At 37.4% G+C, this 25,141-nt stretch overlaps 1 protein-coding gene across 1 annotated transcript; it reads left to right on the forward strand.

Annotated features, from left to right (window-relative positions):
* The first annotated feature begins 96 nt into the window (after positions 1-96).
* ube3b.L (ubiquitin protein ligase E3B L homeolog) lies at positions 97-25,141 on the forward strand. Its single transcript, XM_041566020.1, is given in 29 exon segments — positions 97-361; positions 2,517-2,688; positions 2,787-2,907; positions 4,192-4,251; positions 5,218-5,322; positions 6,731-6,827; positions 7,029-7,114; positions 7,984-8,066; positions 8,692-8,797; positions 10,228-10,348; positions 11,852-12,029; positions 13,316-13,491; positions 13,720-13,887; positions 13,965-14,136; positions 14,391-14,509; positions 14,831-14,916; positions 14,919-14,950; positions 15,728-15,827; positions 15,949-16,068; positions 18,906-19,082; positions 19,189-19,299; positions 20,304-20,359; positions 20,361-20,433; positions 21,490-21,555; positions 21,916-21,974; positions 22,651-22,833; positions 23,332-23,443; positions 23,573-23,665; positions 24,644-25,141. Coding segments are annotated over 28 exon segments (3,213 nt in total). The 5' UTR covers positions 97-361; positions 2,517-2,527; the 3' UTR covers positions 24,836-25,141.

Raw genomic sequence — 25,141 nt, forward strand, 5'->3', positions numbered from 1 at the left:
CCATGTTTAATATGGGACAACAATTTCCCTCAAAGCTTTAATATAAGATTCTGCTTGGTTTCCTGCATGAGTCATGGCGCGACAGTCAGTAAGCCATAAAATCGCTTCTAAGCTGCAGTCTTAGTTATGTATTACTCCGGTTGTGTGTGTGTAACAGATCATCTAACTACTGGCAACTAATAGAACGCTTCCTATTTCCTGTACAGCTTGTGCCAGTTCTACGTTTTTAGGCTACTGGCGTACTTCCGCCCTCATTTGGTGCATGAGCAAAAACATACCGACTAAAGAGGATTTAAAGAATTTGACAGCGGCCGGGATTGGCCCTTGGTTTGGGCCCTGAGAAAGATTTGGCCCTGTTAAGGTCAGGTATCCTCCAGGCTTGCCATTTTTGTTTAAATTGGGAGATGGATATTATAGAAATGAAGGTTTACCTTTAAATTGTAAGCTGACTGGACATAGGAAGCAATGGGTCTACATGTCATATATTGCCAAAAAATGAAAAGCCAATACCTTGATCAAATGTGGGGTGTTCCCTACATGTCATATAAACATCCTGCATTAGTGGGAATATTCATGTTCCAGCAAGTTTAGCATAACCTGCAAGATGCAACAGTGTTACCTTTACCTAATCTTATCAGACAGTGCTATCTATTTTATTATACCCAGTTGCTTATTACAAGAAATACTGCCGCATGTGGAAGAAAGTTTTGTGTCTCATTCCTTTAAATGTATTCCATAAATGTCCTACACTGTTTTATCTCTGATATATCTTGTTTCTCTAACCCTTCAGTAGACACAACCCTCAAACCCCACTGGAAAGGAATTGTAGGGCTAATGCACGTAATATATGGACTATAGTCCAGTTATCTTTAACAACCAATCAAAAAGAAAACAAAGACCTAGTTGGTTGCTATGGGCCTCTTCACTGTCCAAATCAGGGCATCTGCTAAAGTTCAAATTGTGAAAATACACTTCATGCTTCTGCTAATCACAGAACAGCTGCACCTTTGCCAGCTGAGCAGCTCATTCTTACTCTTTCCCACTCTATTTAAGAAGTGCAACGGTATAGTGGGAAGCCGTGGCAACAGGTGCACTGTGGGCAACATACTCTTTGCCCTCCATGATAAATGAAACATTTAAGGAGAACAAGCCCCATACAGTACCGGTAGGGCCAGTGCACAGACCCCTTAACACAGTTACACCAGTGACACCCCCCCCCCACACCTCCAATTGACTTCCATGTCCAAGGCTCTCTGGTGACAATCAAACAAAGTTGATATCAGGCATGAAATGCACCCAAAATTGTTTCTCTTGTGTAATGTGCCCATAGGCTTTAATGGTAAAGGAACTCTCAGCTACTTGTAAATTTTTCACTTTGGGGCAAATTCATTAACTTTGAGTGAAGGAATAGAAGAAAAAATACTTCGAATTTCGAAGTGTTTTTTTGGCTACTTTGACCTTCGACTACGACTTCGACTTTGAATCGAAGGATTCGAACTAAAAATCATTTGACTATTCGACCATTCGATAGTCGAAGTACTGTCTCTTTAAGAAAAAACTTTGACCCCCTAGTTCGCCACCTAAAAGCTACCGAACCCAATGTTAGCCTATGGGGAAGGTCCCCATAGGCTTGGCTAAGTTTTTTTGGTCGAAGGATAATCCTTCGATCGTTGTATTATTCGAAGGATTTAATCGATTATTCCTTCGATCGTTCGCTTGAAGTATTTGCGCAAAAGTCCTTCGACTACGATATTCGAAGTCGAAGGAATTTCATTCCCACTCGAATATCGAGGGTTAATTAACCCTCGATATCCGACCGTTGATGAATTTGCCCCTTTGTGTAGTATTATCAGTTAGCGTTCTAACCATTTTAAAAGCTTATTTTTTATTGATTTAGATTTTTCATTGTATACGACTCCGTATTTTTGTATTCATTATATGCATTTTATTTACCTGTAAGGACACCTTGAATTGAATTGGTATTGTGCTTATTCACATGTAACAATTTTCTTTTAATTTTTCATGCAGCTTCTGGCACTCCTTAAACTAGACAGTATGTGTTTGTAAATACATTTTGTTGGACCTAAGGTAATATTTTTATTAACCCCATGGCTACTTCTTTATAAGGCAAATGTCAGAATAAGTTTGACCTTATTTTTTAAAAAAGTTATTACTCAGCTGTTTAATGTAATTTGAAGTCAAAATTACACACATGTACTTTAAATACATTTACATTCAAATTACACTTAAAAAAGAATTGACAACAAAATTAAATGCTTTATTTTAGTGTGGAATGTGCAATTTTAATTAAATATCTACATATATGTTGTTCTACATACTTTGTTGTTGTACTTGTATACATGACTGTATTTGCTGGTACGTAAAACAAAAATCATTAGCCTTATTATGGTTGGGGTACTAGCTGTCAGAGCTTGTCTACCTTTACAGTAAATATGAGAAACAAAAAATAATTTTGATATGTGTTTTGAGTTTGATGGTTTTTCCTTTCCTTTTAGCATTTGCAGAAATGTTTGGAGCAACTCAGGTTTCGAAGGCCGACTTCTTAGACAAAGCCAGGCAAGCTCGTGAAGAGAGAAAAGGTCTCAAAGAAAGAGAAAGAGCAGCAATTAAAATTCAGGCACTTATCAGAAGGTTTCTGTGCAGATGTCGACTACAGAAAGAAATCAGGTAATGTAGTATATACACCGTATACCTAAATTACACAGAGCAATGCACATTGATCCACAGAATATAAGGATTTTCTTTCCTTTATCTCTTGTCTATAGACAAGAAGTTGATGATTTTCTTGAAAACACAGAAAAAGGTTTAGTCAAAGCTAATGCACTTTCAATATTCCGGATATCTCGCAAGCAGCTAATAATATTCCAGATATCTCAGGACAGGGTGGTGAGTCTCGTGAGCAAAAAATTTGTTTTAATTATTAACAGATCAGAAAATTTATAACTATAATTAGTTACTACTGCAACAGAAGAAATCTCTCTCTCTCTCTGTCTCTCTCTCTCTCTCGCTTCATATATGGCATTAGAAAAAGATATTCAATCATAATGAGATTTGGTTAGAAGTCCCTGTAAATTCCAAGAAGTCAAAAAGTGCTTCTTTCTTACATCTTATACGAAGTTATGCTAGTGTTACTGCGACAAGCGAAGTTGCGCTATCGTTGGCTAATTTGCATATGGTGGGAAGTTAAAGTTGAAAGGACGTATATGTTGCAGCAAATACATTACATAACACAAGCCCGGGAAACCTTAATAAAATAAAATAGAGTTGTTATATTGCCCTACACATGAGCCCAGTGTACAGTTTATATGCCATGTATTAGGAAATGTAGGGGGGAAGCCGGTTACCCCCCAAAAAATTACACTCTTTTTCAGTCTATTACCCTGAAAAAGGAAACGACGCTAGCGGTTTTTGGGACTAAGAAAAATGTTCAACTATTTTTTTTAGGAACACCTATCTACTCTATTGCACTTCGCCTGGTCTGAGATGGCGAGGGCAAGTCTAGCGCAAGAAGTAACGTTCAGTAAAATCTGCATCTTAATAGTTACGTCCATTCGCCAGAGCGCAGATTCGCCAAGGCGTTAGTGAGCGAAGTACCGATAGAGTCTATCTCCTCGGCTAGCGAAGTTACGCAAGCTACCTTTAGTAAATCAGCGAAGTACCGAAATGACGTCACGCTGGCGAATTTTCGTCCGCGTTATTCAACTCGCCCTTTCGTAAATTTGCCCCTACATGTCACTAGTGGTGGTTGCTTCTCACTGGGAAAATGCTCAACTCACAGTCTCTTTGACTTAACAAACTCAGACTGATAGTTGGATGCAGTTTATTGTATCAAACATTGCTCGGACATCAGCTGTGATGTTCAGGATTCCCTGTCAACTATGCCTAAATATCACATACAGTGATGACGATCAGAATGAAATGATGTAAAATCAGTTAAATGTATTACATATTGGTGGAACCACAAACATTGAAAAACTTTGTAAATATGTAAAATAGAGGTTTCACTGTATAGAGATCTGCAACATGTATCTTCCTTCAAATATGATCTGGTTTTTTTTTTTTTTTACAATCTGGGCTAGTGAATAATTGTGCCAATATCTAAACAGGAGAGTCAGTTTGGCTTAAACCTTTTGTATCAGTTTTCAAGTTTGCTTTTTTTTTTTTTTTCAGAGGTTTGAAAAACTTTGTCGGTGTATTCTCAACAGCATGGAGAGTGACAATGAACCCAAGGTAACTGACTGATATCAATAAAAACTTCAACAATTTCAGTTTTAAATTAATTTGGCTTATGTAGGACTAAAGTTTATTATACCTTGACAAAGAACTGAAGTCTAAAAAATGAGATTGGAAAAATTGTTCTTAATTCACTAAGCCAGCTAAGGTGTAGAGTAGCCAGTAAGAATCCATGCCTCCTAAGTTCCCAGTGGAGCTGTACCTTTTTCTTTTCTTGGCCCTTACCCTGGTGCCAGAGGCACATCAAATGGTCAGTGTGCTCTGGGTTGCTGAAAGTAAGCTAAGTTTAGGGATGGTTGCAGCACATCAAAATATTAATGAAAAGTTAGGGTTCTCTGCAAACTCCTTTAACCCTTTCAGTGCCACAGAATGTAGAATCTACGGTGCTAACAACAAAGTACCAGGGTGCCAGCACTGTTGTTTCTGCGTTTCTGGTCTAAACATGTACTGCAGTAATAATAAGTGACTGTTTCAGCTGGATAGTTACATCTAAATGAATTAAATCTGAAGTATGAATACAAATGGATCAATAATAAGCCATACAGCCTGAACATTTTTAGTAGGATGATTGTTTTATATTTTTTATGGGCACATGGGAGGCTTGGAGCTGACAGCTTTAACAGGCTGGGCAGTATCTGTAACAATCTGTAGAAATGTGACTTTGCAAACAGGGGAGGATGACTGCAACTATTTTGCCTGCTACGTATAGTCAGGTATTAGTCATTCATTTGTCATAGACCTTACTGTGGGACATGTATATGTCCCACAGTAAGGTCTATGGGGGACATGTATATGTGCTAGCCCTGGTTATAAAGTCATTAAGGCTTGTTTACAATGCACCACATAGTGTGGAAAGTGCAATAAAGGCTGCAATTATAAGGAAATATTTAACAGAATATTTGGGGCTTTTGTTTATTATATGTGTATATAGCTTCATTACAATCCACCTCTCGTCTCTTGCAGGTTTGGTTTGTGTCTCTCGCTCTTTCCAAGGATCTCACTCTTCTCTGGATAAAGCAGATAAAATACATTCTGTGGTACTGTTGTGAATTCCTTAAACAGTTAAAGGTGAGCCCTAAATCTAGAATAATCAAAGCACTGCTGTTATAATGGAAATTGGGGGATTAGGGAATAGGGATAGAAAAAGTCCCCCCCCCCCCAACTACTTATGAAAACGTTATATTCTAGAAATTATATTCTTGTACGCATATCACTGGCCTGTCCTGATAGATTCAGGAATGAAACTAAGAAAATATTTTAAATGGAGCAGTTGCTATATCTTTGGCGTCACCTCACCTGGTTTAGTTTGAAACATGATTTGGGCATTGTATGTGCACAAATAGGCCAAGGTGATGGGGGTGAGGGGGGGTTGGTCGCTGTTTTAACAAGCTGTCAAACTGGATTGCAGCACAACTCAGGGGTGTCCTATTAAGTACTATTACTTAAAGCGGACCTGTCACCCAGACATAAAAAGCTGTATATTAAAAGTCATAAACATGAAATTCAAATTCTTTTTTTTAATTAAAGCATTTATACCTGTTGTAAACTCATTTAAAATTTTCAGATATCAATCAAATATTGCCTGCCCCTCCTCTTTGCCTTAGGCTGGGATCTCACCTTGAAAAAAAGAAAAACATTTTTTTGCAGAAGCATCAAATAGAGTGTGCTTTTGTTCCTATTTTAGTTCACAAAAGGCATTTTTGTAGCTTAAGGCACACAATGTCCTTAATATATTGGTAATGGGTTGAGAGCAGAGGACTCTTGTACTTGTCTATATGAATTTTGTGATCACAGCCTCATTGCACCCCAGCTTAATGATTTAGAAAAATTTGTGGTGAGCACAATTTTCCCTTATTTCTGTACCTTGTCAGTCCAATGACTTCTCTTAAGGCCCTCCATAAACTCTCAGAATTAAATGTTTGGCCTTGTAGAACTTTTGTTGACCACTGTTGTTAACCAAACTTTTGTGCATGTTCTATAGTGCCCCTACTACACGCATAGATTCCCAAACAGTGGCTCATGAGCAACATGTTGCTCAGCAACCCTTTTTGGCCTCAAATCAGGTGCTCATTTTTGGAACCAAATGTTGGAGTCATAAAGACCATGCATATTGTGAAACAGAGCCTCTTGTAGTCTGCCAGTCTACATGCAGCTATCAAATAACCAATCATTGGGCACCCCCAAGAACTTTTTTCATGCTTGTGTTGCTTGCCAAGTTTTTTTTATTTAAATTTGGCTCACAGATAAAAAAGGTTACTCAGTACAGTATCTGGACAGGGGGGGTGACCAATGCATAACATTTCAGGTCTCTGTCACCCGTAGCTGGCTGTGCCAATTTTAAGATGTGTAATAAGTACCTGAAGTGACAATTATAGGATATTTTGAGGCAATTACTAGTCTCGTATACAAAGGTGATTCTCTAAATTTACAAGCAGATTTGAAATTGAAATAAAGGTCATATGTTGTCATCTCTCAGCCAGATATACTGCAGGACTCCAAGCTGATCACAGTCTACCTCACTATGCTGGTCACCTTTACAGACCCCTTAACCTGGAAAATACTCAGAGGGAAAGGTACATTATTTGATTATTTGTGTTGGTGGTGTTGCCTATTCAAATATATTATTCTATAGTCTATGGAGACTATAATGTAGTCAGGGGAGGGGAGAAATCATCTGATCATATGTGATGGTCTGAATTAGGCTAATGTCTGGGGGATATTTTCTTTTTTTTTTTTTCTTGGTAGATTTAAACTTAATCCCGGATGTTTTATAGGTGAAAGCCTGAGGCCAGCAATGAACCACATCTGTGCAAATATTATGGGGCACCTTAACCAGAAAGGATTTTATTCTGTGCTACAGGTATATTTACTGGTTCCAAAAGTGGTCAATCTCTATCACAAACTCATTAAAGGAGCCATATAGGATAAATGAACCCCCCCCCCAATTTTATAGGTAATAATGTATACTATATGGTGCTTGTTTTACTTTTGGCCAAAAATTAATCTTTTTTTTTTAAAAAAATACCCTTTTATTGGAGCTACCTATAGATCTGCTACAGTCCATGTTGTGTTTCAAATGAGGGGTGGGCATGTCCATTCTGTCCCTGCCAGAAGCACAGGGGGAGAGGGGCAGCCAATCACAGCCCTGCAGCCAATCACAGCCCTGCAGCCACACGAGCAAAGACAAGCTTCAGTTCCCTGTCAGGTCAGCCTAGCTGCTGATTGGTTCCTATCCTACAGTGTGCTGAGTGCCACTGGCTCCCCTGCACAGCCTGGGAAAGGAGGCAGCAGGAATTCTAAGAGATGGGCAAGACTAAGGGTTTTTGCAGAAATAACCAGAAACACACATTATTAAAGAACATTTATTCTATAGCTAAGATAGTTTAATGCACTGATATATTCTTGTTTTTTACATAATATGTCTCCGTAAGCATAATTACTGGGTGTTCTGTCTCTCAGACTGTATTATGTCTACTTATAATATAAGGTTGCTCAGCATTATTAACAGTGCCTGGATGCATACAGATATAGTGTGCTGAAAAATTTGATTACGCAGGATAGAGATGTTAGTACAATAGGGTTATTGGGAAGCAAACATAGATGTTGTAGTAAACACAAAAAGAAGCATTACACAATTGTTCCCATAATAGCAGTGCCCAGTGTATAATAATGTTATACTAGTGACTACAGTGAGAATACAGTTAATAAAACAGGCATGGATCTTTGCAGATACTGTTAACCAATGGCCTGGCCAGATCATGACCCTCCTTGTCCAAAGGCACACTTACAGCCCTGTTTTCTTTGGCATTTCGGTAAGATTTGCAGCTGAATTGAATAATTGTGTTGTATGTACTTAATAGCTCGGGTGAGCTAAGTCAGGCCTTTTGCCTGTTTATTAGGCCATTGTTGTTTAATGTTTTCCAGTCGGTTGATTCTGTAATTAGTACAGGTATGGGACCTAATTTGGATCTTCATATCTTAAATCTACTACAAAATCATGTAAACATTAAATAAATCAAATAAGCTGATTTTGCTTCCAATAAGGATTAATTATATTTTAGTTTGGTTCAAGTACAAGGTACTGTTTTATTATTACAGAGGAAAAGGAAATGATTTTTCAAAATTTGGATTATTTGACTATACTAAAATCTATGGGAGATGGCCTTTCCGTTATTGAGGCATGTTAATGCATACTTATTTTTGTAGTCTAGAAACAAGTGAACACAGTAGAACCCCAATGTTATGTTTTTCAGGTGACCAGAAAAAATTGTGTAAAATCAGAGAACAACATTATGTATTGTATATTGGTGGGACCTCAAAAAAACTGTGTAAAATGAGGTGGAGGTCTTACTGTAGATATTTTCTTAAACTTGAGTTACAGCTGTAATTTATCTGTGCATTAGAGAACATCTCTATTTTTCTACATTATTTCTCCAGTCCAATAGTAGCAGCACAATTTTCGGACAACCTTCTTCGATCCTTTCTGATCCATATAATGTCTGTACCAGCTTTGGTTTTCCACCTGTGTACCCTTACTCCAGACGTGAGTATTTGTGGATGCTAACACCATCATACTAACAGCAAGTTAGCATACTTTCATGTCAGTTGGAAAGTCATTGTAGAAGCTTCTATATATTGTGATATTGTCCCATTGTATGTAGTGATGTGCTACCCCCCCAGCCTCCTCAGCTAATCATTGATGCTGGGAATAATAATTTACAACAGCAGTAGGGTCATGTGTTGACATCGTTTCTATAGTGACAGCTAAGCAGTATGGTGGGCCTGAAAACCTGAGCGTTAAATGTCCTTGTCCAAAACATTTCTCGTTGAAAACATGGTAGTGCACTTCCACACTTAAACTTGTAGCTACTACTTGTCGTAAAGGAATGCTTCATTCCCTTGTATTTTGTCAATGTGCTTTCAAAATTAGATGCAATCAATTTGTGTACTCTGATCTAACCACAGAAAACCAACCTGTTCTGCTTTATTACCAAAATTAAATGTGTAGAAGTTAAACAACACAGCATTTTTGGTGGAAATCCATGGCACCTTGCAGCTCTCTAATATGCAAACCTTATAGTTTCATATAATTATGTATTTATAAGGGTAATGACTATGGTTTCTGTGCTTCTATTAAAGTGATACTGACACTAAAAAAATTGTTTTTAAAATATTAATCTACATTAAAAGTTACATATAGGTCACATTGATCATTTTTCGCTGGTAGTTCTGCTTTTGTAAGTAATTGACACGTGAAGTTCCTAAACCTGACTGTTTTGCCAACCTGACTGCCCATCTCAGCCTGTCAGTTAGAGTTTCTAATGCTAACAGACTCCTGCTGCACAAATATGGCAGCCCCCTCATACGGGAACAGGGGGGTAAGAAAGGTAATTTAAAAGCATCAGGCAAATACTTTTATGGCAAAATTATAAATAGCATTCAAAGACAATGTTATGATTGTATGATATATGATCACTTTAAATCTTCTTACCTCTCTGCTTAATCCCTTCTTTACATTTCCTTTTATCTTTAAGGCGTTGTATGCCATAAGCATATTTGTTAACCAGTCATTTCTTAATTACATAGACAATAATCAAAACAGCAAGATTTTAAATGAAAATCTATTAGAGCAAAACAATGATTACTGAAAAGGAGAAATCTTTAATGGGGGAGGGGAGACAACTAGAAACAGTATGTGTTCACAGAGGTGTAAAGTGCTTTTATTGAGCGCTGCAGGAGTGAGTTAAGTAGCTGTGCAGAATGTGTTGCAGCCAAATTAATCTGTAGGCTTCTTATTTGTGGGTCATTTCTGTCAACTCTAGGATATAGGAGTAAACATAATTTATAGTTGTTGAAATAAAATACAGCAAACACATGCAGTGTATAAATTCATTTTTGTGTCTTTTAGCCTTTGCTCTTAATATAAGAGATTTCCAATTAACTGAAATTATTATTATTATTCCTACATTTCAGAGGCTTGCTGTAATAGAATCTCATGGCCTCTTCCATAAATTCATCTTGTTCCTGAGCCGGGAGGATCAGTGCAGTGATGTGTGCGTGTGCCTGGAAGGCAGCCATAGTCTTTGTTTGCTAGGTACTTTGCTTTCTTTTTACTTTGCAAATTATCAGCTATTTCCTAAACTTTGTCTTAATTAAAGTTGACCTCTTCTACTGTACAATGTATAGATGATATTTTCTGTTGTTGCATTGCTACAGCGGACAGTTTAATGCTTAGACAGTAAAGTCAAAACTAGTCTGACTGCCCTATTTTTAGTGGAATGGATTGTCCAAGGACGGAGGAGCCAGACTTGTAGATATTTTACATTTCATTCAGTATCCTTTTTTTACAGCTAGGATCTTCATCCCAGAGTTTTATTCATATATTTCCAGAAGTCCAGTCAGAGAAAGAGGGTTCTCACTACTATGTCTCATTATTGAGATTGGATATTTTCATCAAGTGTTAGGTCAGGATTTCAATTTTTAGTACAAACTGCAGCTACAAATCCCCAAAAGTTCACTAATGTCAGTGTGGCCTTCATCTAAACCACAGCACTACACAGTGTAAATGTTGGTTTTTGAAACACTTATCAAAAAAACACCCCTGGCTGTCACGTGTGAATAATACACCGGCCAAGTGCAAATATTGTATACAGTGTGTCACAGCGCTGCGCCAATGAGAGTGGCAAAAAGCCGCTCCTGGTAAATTTAAAAGCAGAATTTCCGGGTTTTCTGAGCCCCCAACCCCTTCCCTCCGGCATGTAAAAGAGTTTGGGTGGGAGAGGGGGTGCAGCAGCACAAAAGCCACCTATGGGTGGCAGAGGGGTAAGGATCGCCCCTGCAGCTGCACATATTTAACCAGTACCTGGAGAAATGGACTGTTGGAGGCACCTCTGTATCAGAGGTCGAATTTTGAATTCATGTGAGTTTTTTAAAACTCCCCTAAACTCCCATATATTCGAAAATTGATCAATCAAAATTTATTGATAATCACATTTTTTAAACTCGACCCGAAAATTCAAATCAAATTTAAATTGAATTCGATCAAACACGATTCGAGTTTTTCTCTGAAAAAAAACTTGAATGTCAGGAGTCCTGCAAGCATCTCCAAATTGATCCCTGGACCTCTCCCATTGTCTTAAACAGCAATTAGGCAGGTTTTAGGTGGCAAATATTCTAATTCAAATTCCTAAATGGCGAGAGTATGATAAATCTCGAAAATCAATTTTCAATTTATAAAAAACTCGAATTGAATTTGAATAACTCCCTAGTGGAATTTGACAATTTTGACCATAAAAAATCGAAAATTCTAATTTTCAGTTTGACCCTTGAAAAATCTGCCCCTTAGTATTTCCCTCCTCCTTATGACAAAAAAGTATGACTTTTATTTAAAAGATATAATTTTTAAGCTTTGCCATTCCTAGTGCACTAGGACCAATCACTTGTATGTCTACCAGTTTTTAGGCATGTAACAAAATATCCCATTCCCACTGTATAACTAGTCAGTAGAACAGTGCAATTCATAGTGACATAATATTCCACAGTGATTACAGATATTATACTCTTATGCCATCTAATGTCTGTGCTTTCATGTATTCAGGTAACCTCATTCACCTGGGCCACATGACTGAGAAGGTGCTGGAGGAGGAGATGTGTCACTTTGTCAGTGTCCTTACCCAAATGTTATCCTATTGTCAGAAATATGTGTCTCAGAAAAAGTCCAACCTTACACACTGGCATCCTGTTCTGGGTTGGTTCTCCCAGACAGTGGACTATGGGTATGTAGCTGATAATTTGTTTGTATTGCACAAATATGTGTTTGCATTTGTAATTAAATGCATGCTGTGTGGCTCATTCAGGGACTGGGGGCCCTTGTTAAAGTCGAGGGTCAAATTAATTCAACCCAATATCAACAAATTCTTCAGGATAATGTCAAGTATCAGTCACAAAGTTGAAGTTACGCAGGGGTTGGATATTCCAACAAGACCCTAAACACACTTGGAAATCTACAAGAAACAATATCCTGGAATGGCCGCCACAGTCCCCCGACTTGAATATCATTGAAAATCTATGGGATGATTTCGGCGCTTAGTGAATTTGCCCCCAAAGATTTACAAGGGGTTCCCAAACTTCACATGTCTGTATCTCCCATGGAGGTCATTTTAAGCAAATCTAGTTTTTTTTAAATAAATTATTCTTTTTTTCTGTAATAATAGACCATTGCATTGTAGCTTGATATAGTTGTGCTGTATAAACCCGTAGTGATGCAAAACAATCCTATTATTTAAAGGGATTATGTCACGGTTTTTATGGTGTAGTTTTTATTTTGAAATTACACTTTACATTGCAAATAATTCACTCTACAATATAAAATGTCATTCCTGAACCAGGAAGTGCATTATTTTTAATTTATAATATTGGTGTGTAGGCAGCCATCTCGGGTCATTTTGGTCATGTGCTTTCAGAAAGAGCCACTTTAGAATGGAACTGCTTTCTGGCAGGCTGTTGTTTCTCCTACTCAATGTAACTGAATGTGTCCCAGTGGGACTTGAATTTTTACGTTTGAGTGCTGTTGTTATATCTACCGGCGAGCTGTTTTCTTGTGTTAGGGAGCTTACCTTCCCATTATTCTGTTGTTAGGCTGCTGGGGGGGGGGTGATATCACTTCAGCTTGCAGTACAGCAGTAAAGAGTGACTGAAGTTTATCAGGGCACAAGTCACGTGACTGGGGGGCAGCTGGGAAACTGACAATATGTCTAGCCCCATGTCAGATTTCAAAATTAAATATAAAAAAATCTGTTTGCTCTTTCGAGAAATGGATTTCAGTGCAGAATTCTGCTGGAGCAGCACTATTAACTGATGCGTTTTGAAAAAAACATGTTTTGCACTTTAATGTTAAATTATCCAGAATCCTAGTTACCAAGAATTTGAGATAATAGATCCCATACCTGTATTAACAATTCTTGCTGGCCTGTATTTGTCTTCTTGTGTCTATGAATGAGCACTCTTGAAGAATATATAAATATCTACATCGGTCCAATTTGAAGTTTTCAACTTTTTTTAGCCTCAACGAGTCCATGCCCTTACTCACCAAGCAGCTGCAATATCTGTGGGGTGTCCACATGATCCGTAATTTGTTCCGTGAGGTCCTGAGCAAGAAGTTGGCAGAAAACCAAGAGGCGTCTGTCCCTGCATCACAAAGTTCTTCTTCCTCCCCACAGAATAACCTACCTATGAAAAGTGAGATACTTTGCCATTGGAGGATGAATGCTTTATTTTAATGGGGATAATTGGGACAGTCTGTGTAAAGGCATTTTTTTTTATTGGGGTTGAAGTTAAAGATTGATCAGGTCACCCATGAGATCTGTTTTCTTATTTTGGAAAAATAAAACTGGTAAGGCTTTGGTTTTAAACTTAATTATCCCTGAATGGACAAGATCTTGATCACAATTTGTCCCAATCCCACAGATCTCTTTAAACGAGCGTTACAGAAATCTGCTTCTGTTCGACACATACTTAAACCAATTGGGGGGAAAAAGGTGGACTCTCCAGAAGTGCAAAAAGTTTGCAACATATGTGTTCTGTACCAGATGGCGCTAACAATCCTGACACAAATACGGCTACAGATTCTGACAGGTTGGTTTTGTTTTACATTTTACAACTCCCCAGGATTTTGTGAGATCGTTTTTTAGCATTCTTATATTTTGTTTCAGGGCTTACCTATCTGGATGACCTTTTGCCTAAGTTGTGGGCGTTCATATGTGAACTTGGACCTCAGGGAGGTCTGAAACTCTTCCTGGAATGTCTGAGCAGTGACTCGGAGGAGTCATGTAGACTTTTAGCCATGCTGGTTTTGTTCTGTGACTGCTCTAGGCATTTAATTACGTGAGCACCTTTTATTTTCATGCTTAAAATAATGTTCTCTTCATGGCACCAAATGTTCTTATTTATTGACAAGGAATGTGACATTTTAATAACTCAAACGGGACATTCAATGGGTTTTTATTCAGGTCCTCCTGCCTTTCTATGCAGAAACTGTTAGATCATCAAGATTTCAACCTTGTACCTAAATTTGACTATGCATTTTACAAATTAATATAAGAGATACCTGACCTGAACAATGTCCCTTTTTCTGTTAGGATTTTGGATGATATTGAGGTATATGAAGAACAGATATCATTTAAACTAGAGGAACTTGTGACCATTTCCTCCTTTCTGAACTCGTTTGTGTTCAAGATGATCTGGGATGGACTTCTTGGTACGATTTTGCAGTATGTAGTTGCCTAGATCTATATTGTGCCAAAATGAATATTTACTGCCACTGGTATCCAGTATTCACAAAACCTACAGTTAAAAAAATAGGTATTTTTATACAAATCATCTAAATATTGAATATAAAATATATGCTTTTGAGGAATCTCTCCAGAAAAATATCAAGCAGTTCTTCATTTAGCTGTTTAAGAAAGCTGTCAAATTTCCTGATTATTCGTCACGAGTAAAGAGATAGTAATATAAAATGTAATTTTTGTATTTTTAAGTAATATATCTATATAAGTTATTAAATGTGTTCCTTATATAGAGAATGCCAAAGGAGAGACTCTGGAGCTGTTCCACTCTGTGCATGGTTGGCTCATGGTCCTGTATGAAAGAGACTGCCGTAGGCGCTTTGCTTTGCCCCAGAGGATCATTGGCTGCGCAAGTGAGTTTGCTTTGTTTCTGTAGGATGTACTGTCTTGGTTACTGTTGCCCTGTGTTATGCAGTAAGAAAGTTTATCTTTAACCCTATATAATTACTAAAGTGTTAAAATATATTTAAATGAGCAGTATTCTAAATGATAGACAAACACAATTTAAAAAAGTCTGGGATCCACTGGGTACATTATGTCAACCCCGTCTGGTATAAGCCATGCTCTCCTTTGAAATTAAGCAATTGGGTAAAAAGGGTCCTTACAGATAAATAGGGAATGAAGGTAACAAACAATTATATTGCCCTCAGTCCTATTTCACTTGGTAAATATGGATATTACCTTAAAAATAAGTGACCCATTGGAAGCAATCATAATAGTGGGAATTGTAATTGCTATGAACCTGGAGACTTGGAGAACAACTCAAGGAGGCACCACCCTCATTTTGACCCCCTAGTTAATATAGATCGTTGAGACCAGTTTTCTTTTTTGAATTTTTTTGGACTTTCATTACTTTACAATCACTGGGTCATACCACATCCTATGTACTTAATTACCATGTTTAAAAATGGACCATATTATATAAAATGGAGTCAGAAACCTGCTGCAAAAACAGATCCTGACCCATACCAACTTTTCCTCCATCCTGTCCCCTTCCATTCCTCCCCTAATCCCTCCACCCCACCCCCCAGCACTTCCTCCCTTCCTTCCTTACCTTACAATGTAAATAATTAGTTTCTGTGTAGAAAATATTAGTTTGCACCAGGAAAACAGCTTTTCGTGTTTTGCAGGGATCTCAAACCAACCGTTCTGTTCCAAGAACTGGATAAGGAGAGGAAGAGAGCCCAACTCCTACTTCAGTATATCCCTCATGTCATCCCACACAAGAATGTGAGTGTCCCAGTTTCTGTTTCCTTAATTTTAGTACTGTACCATTACACTACATTTTGCCTAAGAACCACTAGGCTATATATAAAATACAGCCGAATAAATGTCAACTACTCTCTTGCAGAGGGTTCTCTTGTTCCGAAATATTGTCACCAAGGAAAAAGAGAAGTTGGGTTTAGTGGAAACTAACATTGCCTCCCCACATGTCACCCATATTACTATTCGAAGGTCACGTATGTTAGAGGTTAGTAATGATTGACACAAACACACCCAGAAGAATTTTATTTGTACAGATATTTTAGTTTTTATAATAAATTATTAATAAAAATAGTAAGGTATTTGAAAAAGTGTACCGGGGTCACATTATAAAGATTCTGTGATGGAGAATTCTGAACCTGGATGCTAGGAATTGCTTAGTAGAACAAAGTCCAGCACTCAAACTTAGTTTAAAAAACAAGCCTCCAAGCATCCATCTAATAGACACTCAATGGGTTTTTATTCAGGCACCTATTTACGTATTGCTCATTGCCCAAACAGCCATAAAGCCGTCTTGGAGGGTTGATGGTAACATCGAAGCCCGCCAGCCTGGTACAATCAAAGGGTAATGTAGAGGATACGATGGTGGTAGGTAGCCTTCTGTCCGAATCTACTTTTAGGTTACAATCAGTATTGATCAACTCCCACCTGTACGATAGTGTTTTCTTAAATTGCTATTATGGTTAGACCAAGAAGTCATAAAAATCAGTTCAGGCAAAGAGGCATCACACTGCTCAGACTTATATTGTTCTCCTTATTTTGCCTCACCTGGAGTATGCAGTGCAGTTTTGGGCTCCAGTCCTTAAGAGGGATATAAATGAGCTAGAGAGAGTGAAGAGACGTGCAACTAAACTGGTTAGTGGGATGGAATATTTAAATTATGAGGATATAAAGTCAAGGTTGTTTTCTTTGGAAAAAAGGCGCTTGCGAGGGGACATGATTACACTTTACAAGTACATTAGAGGACATTATAGACAAATAGCAGGGGACCTTTTTACCCATAAATAGGATCACCATACCAGAGGCCACCGCTTCAGACTAGGAAAAAAACTTTAATTTGAAGCAACGTAGGGGGTTCTTCACAGTTAGGACAGTGAGGTTGTGGAATGCACTGCTTGGTGATGTTGTGATGGCTGATTCTGTAAATGCTTTTAAGAATGGCTTGGATGATTTCTTGGATATACATAATATCAAAGGCTATTGCGATACTAAACTCTATAGTTAGTATAGATATGTGTATATATCATTTATGTGTTGGTATGGAGCAGTGTGTGTATGGATGCTGGGTTTCATTTGGAGGGATTGAACTTGATGGACTTTGTCCTTTTTCAATCAGATTTAACTATGTTACTGTATATTTTTTCCTCCCAATTGTGCCTCAATTAAATCTGTTGAATAGCCTCTAGGTCAGTGATCCCCAATCAGTGGCTCCTTAGCACCAGCTTGAATTCCAAGCTTGGAGGCAGGTTTTAGTTGAATAAAAATCAGTTGTATTGCCAAACAGAGCCTCTGGTGTGCTGGCAGGCCACATAGAGGCTACCAAAAGGCCAATCACAGCACTTATTTTGCACCATTTAATAACCTATTTGATGTTTATGGTGCTCCACAACTCTTTTTACATCAGAATTTGCCTCACGCGTAAAAAATTTGGGGACCCCCAGCTCTAAATGATGTGCCAATGTGGAGAATTGTGATTCCACTTTAAGCCTATCTGCATTGTTACTACTTTTTGGAATTGTGAATACAGGACTTCCTTCCCCCCAGGTCATATGTGTAGGATGATGTGACTGTGCATGAATTGCAGTCTGCAGACTGTATTTCCTGAATAATTTGTATTTATTGTTATTTATTTTTGTAAATAATGTCCATGTAATTAATGATTCTAATGCATTAAAGATTTTGACGGACAATTCTAGAAATTTTTGTCCAACTTAAGAGCATGTCATCAATATACCTCTTATAGAATGCAATATTCTCACCATCCATGTTTAATAATAACCATAACTCATAGTCTTACATAAAGAGATTAGTGATTGAAGGAACACAATTGCATCCTATCAAGGTCCCAGCACACTGAAGGTAAAAAGTTTCTTGAAATTTGTAATAATTGTGGGGCAGGATGAGGTCAGGAAGTTCAATGATAGTTTCCTGGGAGGGGTGGGGGGCTTGTGTTGTGACAAGGACTTCCCTATATACATTAATCCCCGTTTTGTGTGGAATCATCATATAGATCAGTGATCCCCAACCAGTAGCTCGTGTGCAACATGTTCTCCAACCCCTTGGATGTTGCACCCAGTGGCCTCAAAACAGGTGCTTAATTTTGAATTCCAGGCTTTGGAGACAAGTTTTGGTTGTATAAAAACCAGGTACACTGCCAAACAGAGTCTCAATGTAGGTTGACAATCCACATAGGGGCTATAAATGGCCAATCACAGCACTTATTTGGCACCCCAAGAACATTTTTCATGCTAGTGTTGCTCCCCAACTCCTTTTACTTCTGAATGTTGCTCATGGGTTCAAAAGGTTGGGGATCCCTGATATAGATACTAGACACATCCATTGTCACTAATAGACTTATTCGTTCTAGTGCTAAAGGTTGCCTCCACCCGATCTAAAAATTGTGCAGTGTTGTACAGTGTGTTGTACAGTGTTGGCTATTAGATATTGCAGTTTCACACTAAGAGGCACATTTATCAAAGGTCAAATTCAAGTGAGTTTTTAAAAACTCCCATAAATTCGAAATTCGACATGTATTGATTTTTCAAACTCTGATGAATTAAGTCGACCCAAAAACTTGAATCGAATATGAAATTAGATTAGAATTTTAAAAACTCGGTTTTTTGAAAACCTCTAATCGAATTTGAATAACTCCCTAGTCGAATTTGACAGTTTTGACCATAAAACATTTAGGAAATTCGAATTTTCAATTCGACCCTTGATAAATCTGCCCCTAACTGTTAATAATGTGTTTTCCCACCATTTTTGCCTTTACAGTATAATTATAATTATAATCGGATTTCTGATTAATATTTTTCATACTTTCAGGATGGATATGACCAACTAAGGCAGCTTTCCCAGAATGCCATGAAAGGTGTCATACGTGTAAAGTTTGTGAATGATCTGGGAGTAGATGAGGCTGGGATAGACCAGGATGGTGTCTTTAAAGAGTTCTTAGAGGAAATTATCAAGAGAGTATTTGACCCTGCACTGAATCTTTTCAAGGTAACGGCAAACCCCAACAAATTACAAAATAATTATTATTTATACTTTGTGAAGTGTCTGATTATTAACCTGACACAGCTTAAATTCATATTTATGTTATCTCCAGACCACTAGTTCTGGAGATAGGCTGTACCCATCCCCTACATCGTATATACATGAAAACTACCTCCAGCTGTTTGAATTTGTAGGAAAGATGCTGGGAAAAGCAGTGTATGAGGTAAGCAAAATTTACATTCGGATAAACTCATATTACAGAATTATTGTCACATAGCTCTCCGAATCATATCTGTTGTTAGATATATATATAGTATATATGCAGATATGTATATAAGTATAATATATAAAAGTATAATATATAAAAGTAAACACAGGGAGGACAAGTCACATAATAGATGCAATAAATAAGCACAGTACACAGAGCTTGACAGTTTGGCCTTTCTATACATTCAAAATTGCAGAGTTAGGGGAAGATTTAGAAAAGTATGAAATTACAGCTCACCACAGTAAAATTCTATCACTCTAGTTATAATTCTACCACTCCATATTATAAATATATGGAATTTTTCGAGACCCATTTATGAATTCACCATTTGATAAATATTCTTCTAAAAAGCCCATAGGAATGACTAGAGTGTAGTAGAATTGTAATATGGTGAGCTCTAATTTCAAACGTTAATAAGTCTGCAGTTTTGAATTCCCTGCATTATTGAATGCATAGAAAGGCCAAAAATTTTAATTATTCTAGATAATTTGAAGCTGTTTCTACCCTATGTAATTTTATTCCATCGTATCAATAGTCTCTTATCAAGATACCAAAATTACTAATGAACGTTAGTTCACACTGATCCACAATGGCCACACTTTTTGGTGACTTTTTTGGTTTGGTTAATATGGCATCATTGGCAGATTACAGGCGTTTTATGAGAAAATAAGCATTATATTCGATAAATATTTTCCTCAGCTTAGTAAAAAATAGTAGTTTCCAAGTATTATGATCACGATATTTTATCAAGTGCATTGATAAAATCTGTTTATATATATTTCCTTTCAAAATCTGTTTCTTTCAATATTCCCTTCCTTTCAAAAGCATAAAGAATGTTGAAGCTCGTTACCTGGGGGACATGGGAACAACATTTGTTGTGCACTGCAGATGCAAAAGTCCAAATATAAGTGCTCAAAGTTAATCATGATACTTCAGCCTTGTGCACTTTGCTTTTTCAGGGTATAGTGGTGGATGTACCATTTGCATCATTCTTTCTCAGCCAGCTTCTTGGGCACAATCTTCTACAGCTCTGTGGATGAGCTGCCTTCTTTGGACTCTGAATTTTACAAGAACCTCACTTCCATCAAGGTCAGTGTGAAGTGATATAACAATGAATTCTACTAATTCATACAGTGATCATCTGCCTGATGCAGAACCACTTTGTTTAGTCCAAGTCATTGGGGTAAATTTATCAAAGAGTGAAGTTCCGCCACTAGAGTGAAATTCCGCAGCTCTCAATTCATTTCTATGGGATTTTGAAAGGCGTATTTATCAATGGGTGAAAGTGAAAGTTCACCCTTTGATAAATACGCCTTTAAAAATCCCATAGAAATGAATGGAGAGTGGTGGAATTTCACTCTAGTGGCGGAACTTCACTATTAACTTTACTCTTTGATAAATATACCTTAATGTCTGTTACAGGGTACAAGATACCACATAAATATGGCACTATGAACCTCTTTAAACATTGGTAGGCATGCCTTTATGAATAACTCTGGGGTAATTGGGTTTGTTTTGTTTTTTTAAATAGTGCAGTAAGCCATAACAACCAGCTATTTGCTTCCATTATTGCTTGACTGATGTTAGAACACTGTTATTTACGCTCAGATGATCTCCAGTCTGATGTTACTCGAGGAGTGTTAGCATTTTAGGAGTGATATATGTTTAAAACAAAGTGTTTCCACATTTGTGACTGCAGTTACATGGAAGATGAAATTGCCCACACTGACTGCTCTGCACCTGCTATGGCCAAAAGAGGCTTACACATAGCAGGGGAGGGCCAGAAGTGTGTCAACATACAACCTGATATATGTCTAATAATACTAATAATTAATTATAATAATTAAATATACTGTAATTATGAACTGCTCTGTACTATTGGTTTACATTATATCACACTGATTTGTGGCTAGCAGTTGCGTTTGAAAGTTATGTTCTTCTAGTTACAGTCTTTTTTCACCCTCCTATTAGGCTGCAGCTTTGCTTAAACCAGGGTAATCCTGAAAGACACTTCTGACCCCTTGTAGGTTTAAGGTGATAATGATATTCTCACTACAGCAGTTAAAAGTATTTTTTCCGAAACATCTGCTTACCTTCCTGGGAACTGGCTTTGTATTAATTGTAATAATGGTTGTATTTTTGCAGCGCTACGATGGGGATATTGGTGATTTGGGACTTACCCTTTCATACGATGAGGATGTTATGGGTCAGGTAGGTTGTTTACTAATTAATTAGTCATTGCAACCTGTATAGTTAACTTCTTTAGGCCTTAACTGCATTTGTATTGAAAACTGCTCTTTTGGGTCAGATGTCCCCTTTGTTTTTTGTTTTGGCAGTATATTTGTGTAATTAGAGTTCAGTTTAGGGGAATCTGAGGTAAACTCCTCTCTGGCCCTTGGGAAACTGACAAATTAGCCATGTCCCTGTCAAAAGTAAACTTTGCTACTGACATGATTCTTTATTGGCATTGTTTATATTATGGAGGTTAATCCCTGCTTTAGAAAAGTTCTTATGAGAGCATACATAGCAGCAGATTTACTAAAACTGTGATGTTATTTTTGTCTCCATCAGCTGGTCTGTCATGAGTTGATCCCAGGTGGGAAATCTATTCCAGTGACCAATGAAAATAAGTGAGTATTACACTTTACAGAAAGCTGGGTCCTCTTACATTCTTAAACACAACTGGAAAAATATTGGTTCATTTTAATATTATGGTATGGGAATAATACACACTGGAGTTGCAAGACCTGCTCTGCCTCACTTTTATCTGTTTTTAGTGGGACACGCAACAGAATTCCTAACTGATCACTGTGGGTTTATAACCAGCAGACACTGGTGCACTTAGGAATTTCCCTGAAAGTGAGAGGCAGTTCTTGTAAGTTTGTGTAAATGCCTGCTGCTAGAGCCACAGGAATTCATAGCAGTCTTGTTTTCCTGATAGGTTCCAAATAATCCCAGAAAAAGAAAAAAGTCCAACCCACACTGGGAAATATCTGTGTGAGCCCTTTATAAACCAATGAGTGGATAATAAATTGAGCTCATACAATCTGCTGCCAAGATATAAAGCTTTCAGCCCTACTGCTGTTATAAGTAATAATGATACAGGCTGGTCAAGTAACGAACATGTAATTAATTAGTCCTTTGAAGCTAAGTGTAATTTCCTTTTAGCCAAAAACTTTGGTTTTTGTTTGTGCTTCCGTATTTATCTTCTAATCCCGTCCCACTTATTGTTTTCTTCTGAGTATATATTAAGATGTATCATCCTGTCTATTCTCTTACATCATTTTCCCTTGCTCTCTGGCATAGAATCAGTTATATCCACCTCATGGCTCATTTCCGCATGCACACACAGATTAAGAACCAGACTGTTGCCTTCATTAGTGGATTTCACTCCGTCATAAAGCCTGAGTGGATCCGCATGTTCTCAGCACCAGAGCTGCAACGTCTCATATCAGGGGACAATGCAGAGATAGACCTGGATGATCTCAAGTGAGTGATAACCTTTAATTGTAGACCACGTCACTGCATGACTGTGTGTGTACTGTATGTTGGTGTTATGGATAGAGGTCAAAATATGGAGTTCGCACATGCACATAAGTAAATATTATATTTCCAAGACTTTAGACTTATTTTAGTCATGAAGGAATCAAGGAGGACAGTCCTTAACTGATCATTGGACACCTATAATAGACATCAGTTATGAGAAGTTTATAGTTGTTTTTACATAATAATGTTTATAATATTCAATTTTTTAATTGAAATTATGTAGAAAAGGAAAGTAAAGGGGAGTCGAGAGAGCATGTCTGTGTATATAGTGTATATAACGTGTGTGTGTGTGTGTGTGTGTGTGTGTGTGTGTATATATATATATATATATATATACATATATATACATATATATACACACATTTTTTTTTGTTTTTTTAAATCAAATATTGTCACTTGTATCCGTTTACAAATGTTGACGCAACATGGCCTTTTCAACAGGAAACACACAGTCTACTATGGAGGGTTTCATGGAAGTCACCGTGTCATTATCTGGTTGTGGGATATTCTGGCGAATGATTTCTCTTCTGAAGAAAAAGCCATGTTTCTAAAGGCAAGTAAATTTAGCCAAAGCCCACCCTGCCTGCTTATAAATACCTTCCTATATCTTTATTAATAGTGCTGTTTTCATTCTTTATTTTTTAAGACTAATCCCATCTTTATTGTATTATTACTTTTGTAGTTTGTCACCAGTTGCTCTCGGCCTCCCCTACTGGGATTTGCCTACCTCAAGCCTCCCTTCTCCATTCGCTGTGTAGAGGTGTCAGATGATCAGGTATGCTGCATTAGTGAAGCCACCACGTATGTTTAAAGAAGTGAAAAAAGAAGGTGACTTTGCACTTAAGGAAGGGGGTTGTCCGTGAAAGCGTGTTGCTTTATTTTCTGCTGTGTGCCTTCTCTTATTTTTTTCATGGTTAGCAGTATGTATCCCTGTTGCACCCATAAACTGGAGTAATACGATTTGGAATAAATGGATGGTGATTTAGTCATCAAAACTACTAAAATTGCCCCACATGCTATATTCATTATGAAGCAGTTATGGATCCTCCCATGTATCCAAATATAGCTTCTAGGGTTCCTCCTTCAAAGCCCGCCCACTCTTAAGTACAAGACTAAACAAACACAACACAATGCCTCAAGGTTGAGAGTATCAAATGCATACGTGAAGTCATACCCTATGCTTTGAATCAGCCCATTGAGCATGATCTTTGCTCCAGAAGAAAAGATAGAAAACCATAAAATCAGAAGCAAATGTAGGGTGCACAGGGGGTTGTATCTTAAGTAGCATAGGTTTGTGGGTAGCAGCACAACAATTATTTGTGTTTTTTATTGTTAAAATACCAGTTTTTCTGGACCTTAGTTGTTTTTTTGTTTTTTTTAAATTTTTGGTTATTCAGACAAAATTGCTGAAGAAGTGTAAGATTGATAGCAATTGATATCATTGTTAGAGACAAGAAGCATATCAAGGACATTGGATTAAGGCCAGAATGTTGACAATTTGGAAAACAAATAACATGCATATAGTCAAGTGAGATAAGAGAAGATACTTTAAACCAAGTATAATGGAAGAGGTAATGATAGGGCAGGTCATTATTAACATATATTGACAATTCTTCTACAAATGTATTTAATGGATTGTCAATACAGTTGAAGGCTTTAACAAGTTTTTCCCCCGACATATATTAAGGCCAAGAACTGTAAACTGTAAAGTTTTCTTGTGTTTTAACATCAAATTCAACTTCAATCTTTTTAGGATACAGGCGACACCCTGGGCAGTGTTCTACGTGGTTTCTTCACCATACGAAAAAAAGAGCCTGGTGGACGCCTTCCCACTTCCTCCACCTGCTTCAATCTCCTGAAGCTTCCCAATTACAGTAAAAAAGGAATTCTACGGGAGAAGCTCCACTACTCTATCAGCATGAACACTGGTTTTGAGCTTTCCTAGTCTTTTTCATTTACATTCCATTGTCCATGCTAACGAAGCCTACATTTAATTGCAAGGGTGCTGATTCAGATAAGCCCAGAATCTGACTATACCATTTTGTTTTATCATTTAGGAGCACATCTGTTAGATTTCACTGAGGCCTTGGTGGAAACTAATAGCTCTTATTAGAAAGTGGAACTGGCTGAATTGCACTTTAGTCTGATATGACAACACTAGCAGGGTTTAAAGGAACAGTTAAGTGTAAAAATAAAAACTGGCTAAATAGATAGGCTGTGCAAAATAAAAAATGTTTCTAATATAATTAGT

The sequence above is a fragment of the Xenopus laevis genome, chromosome 1L (assembly GCF_017654675.1).
Source record: "Xenopus laevis strain J_2021 chromosome 1L, Xenopus_laevis_v10.1, whole genome shotgun sequence".
In the NCBI taxonomy this organism is placed as follows: domain Eukaryota; kingdom Metazoa; phylum Chordata; class Amphibia; order Anura; family Pipidae; genus Xenopus; species Xenopus laevis.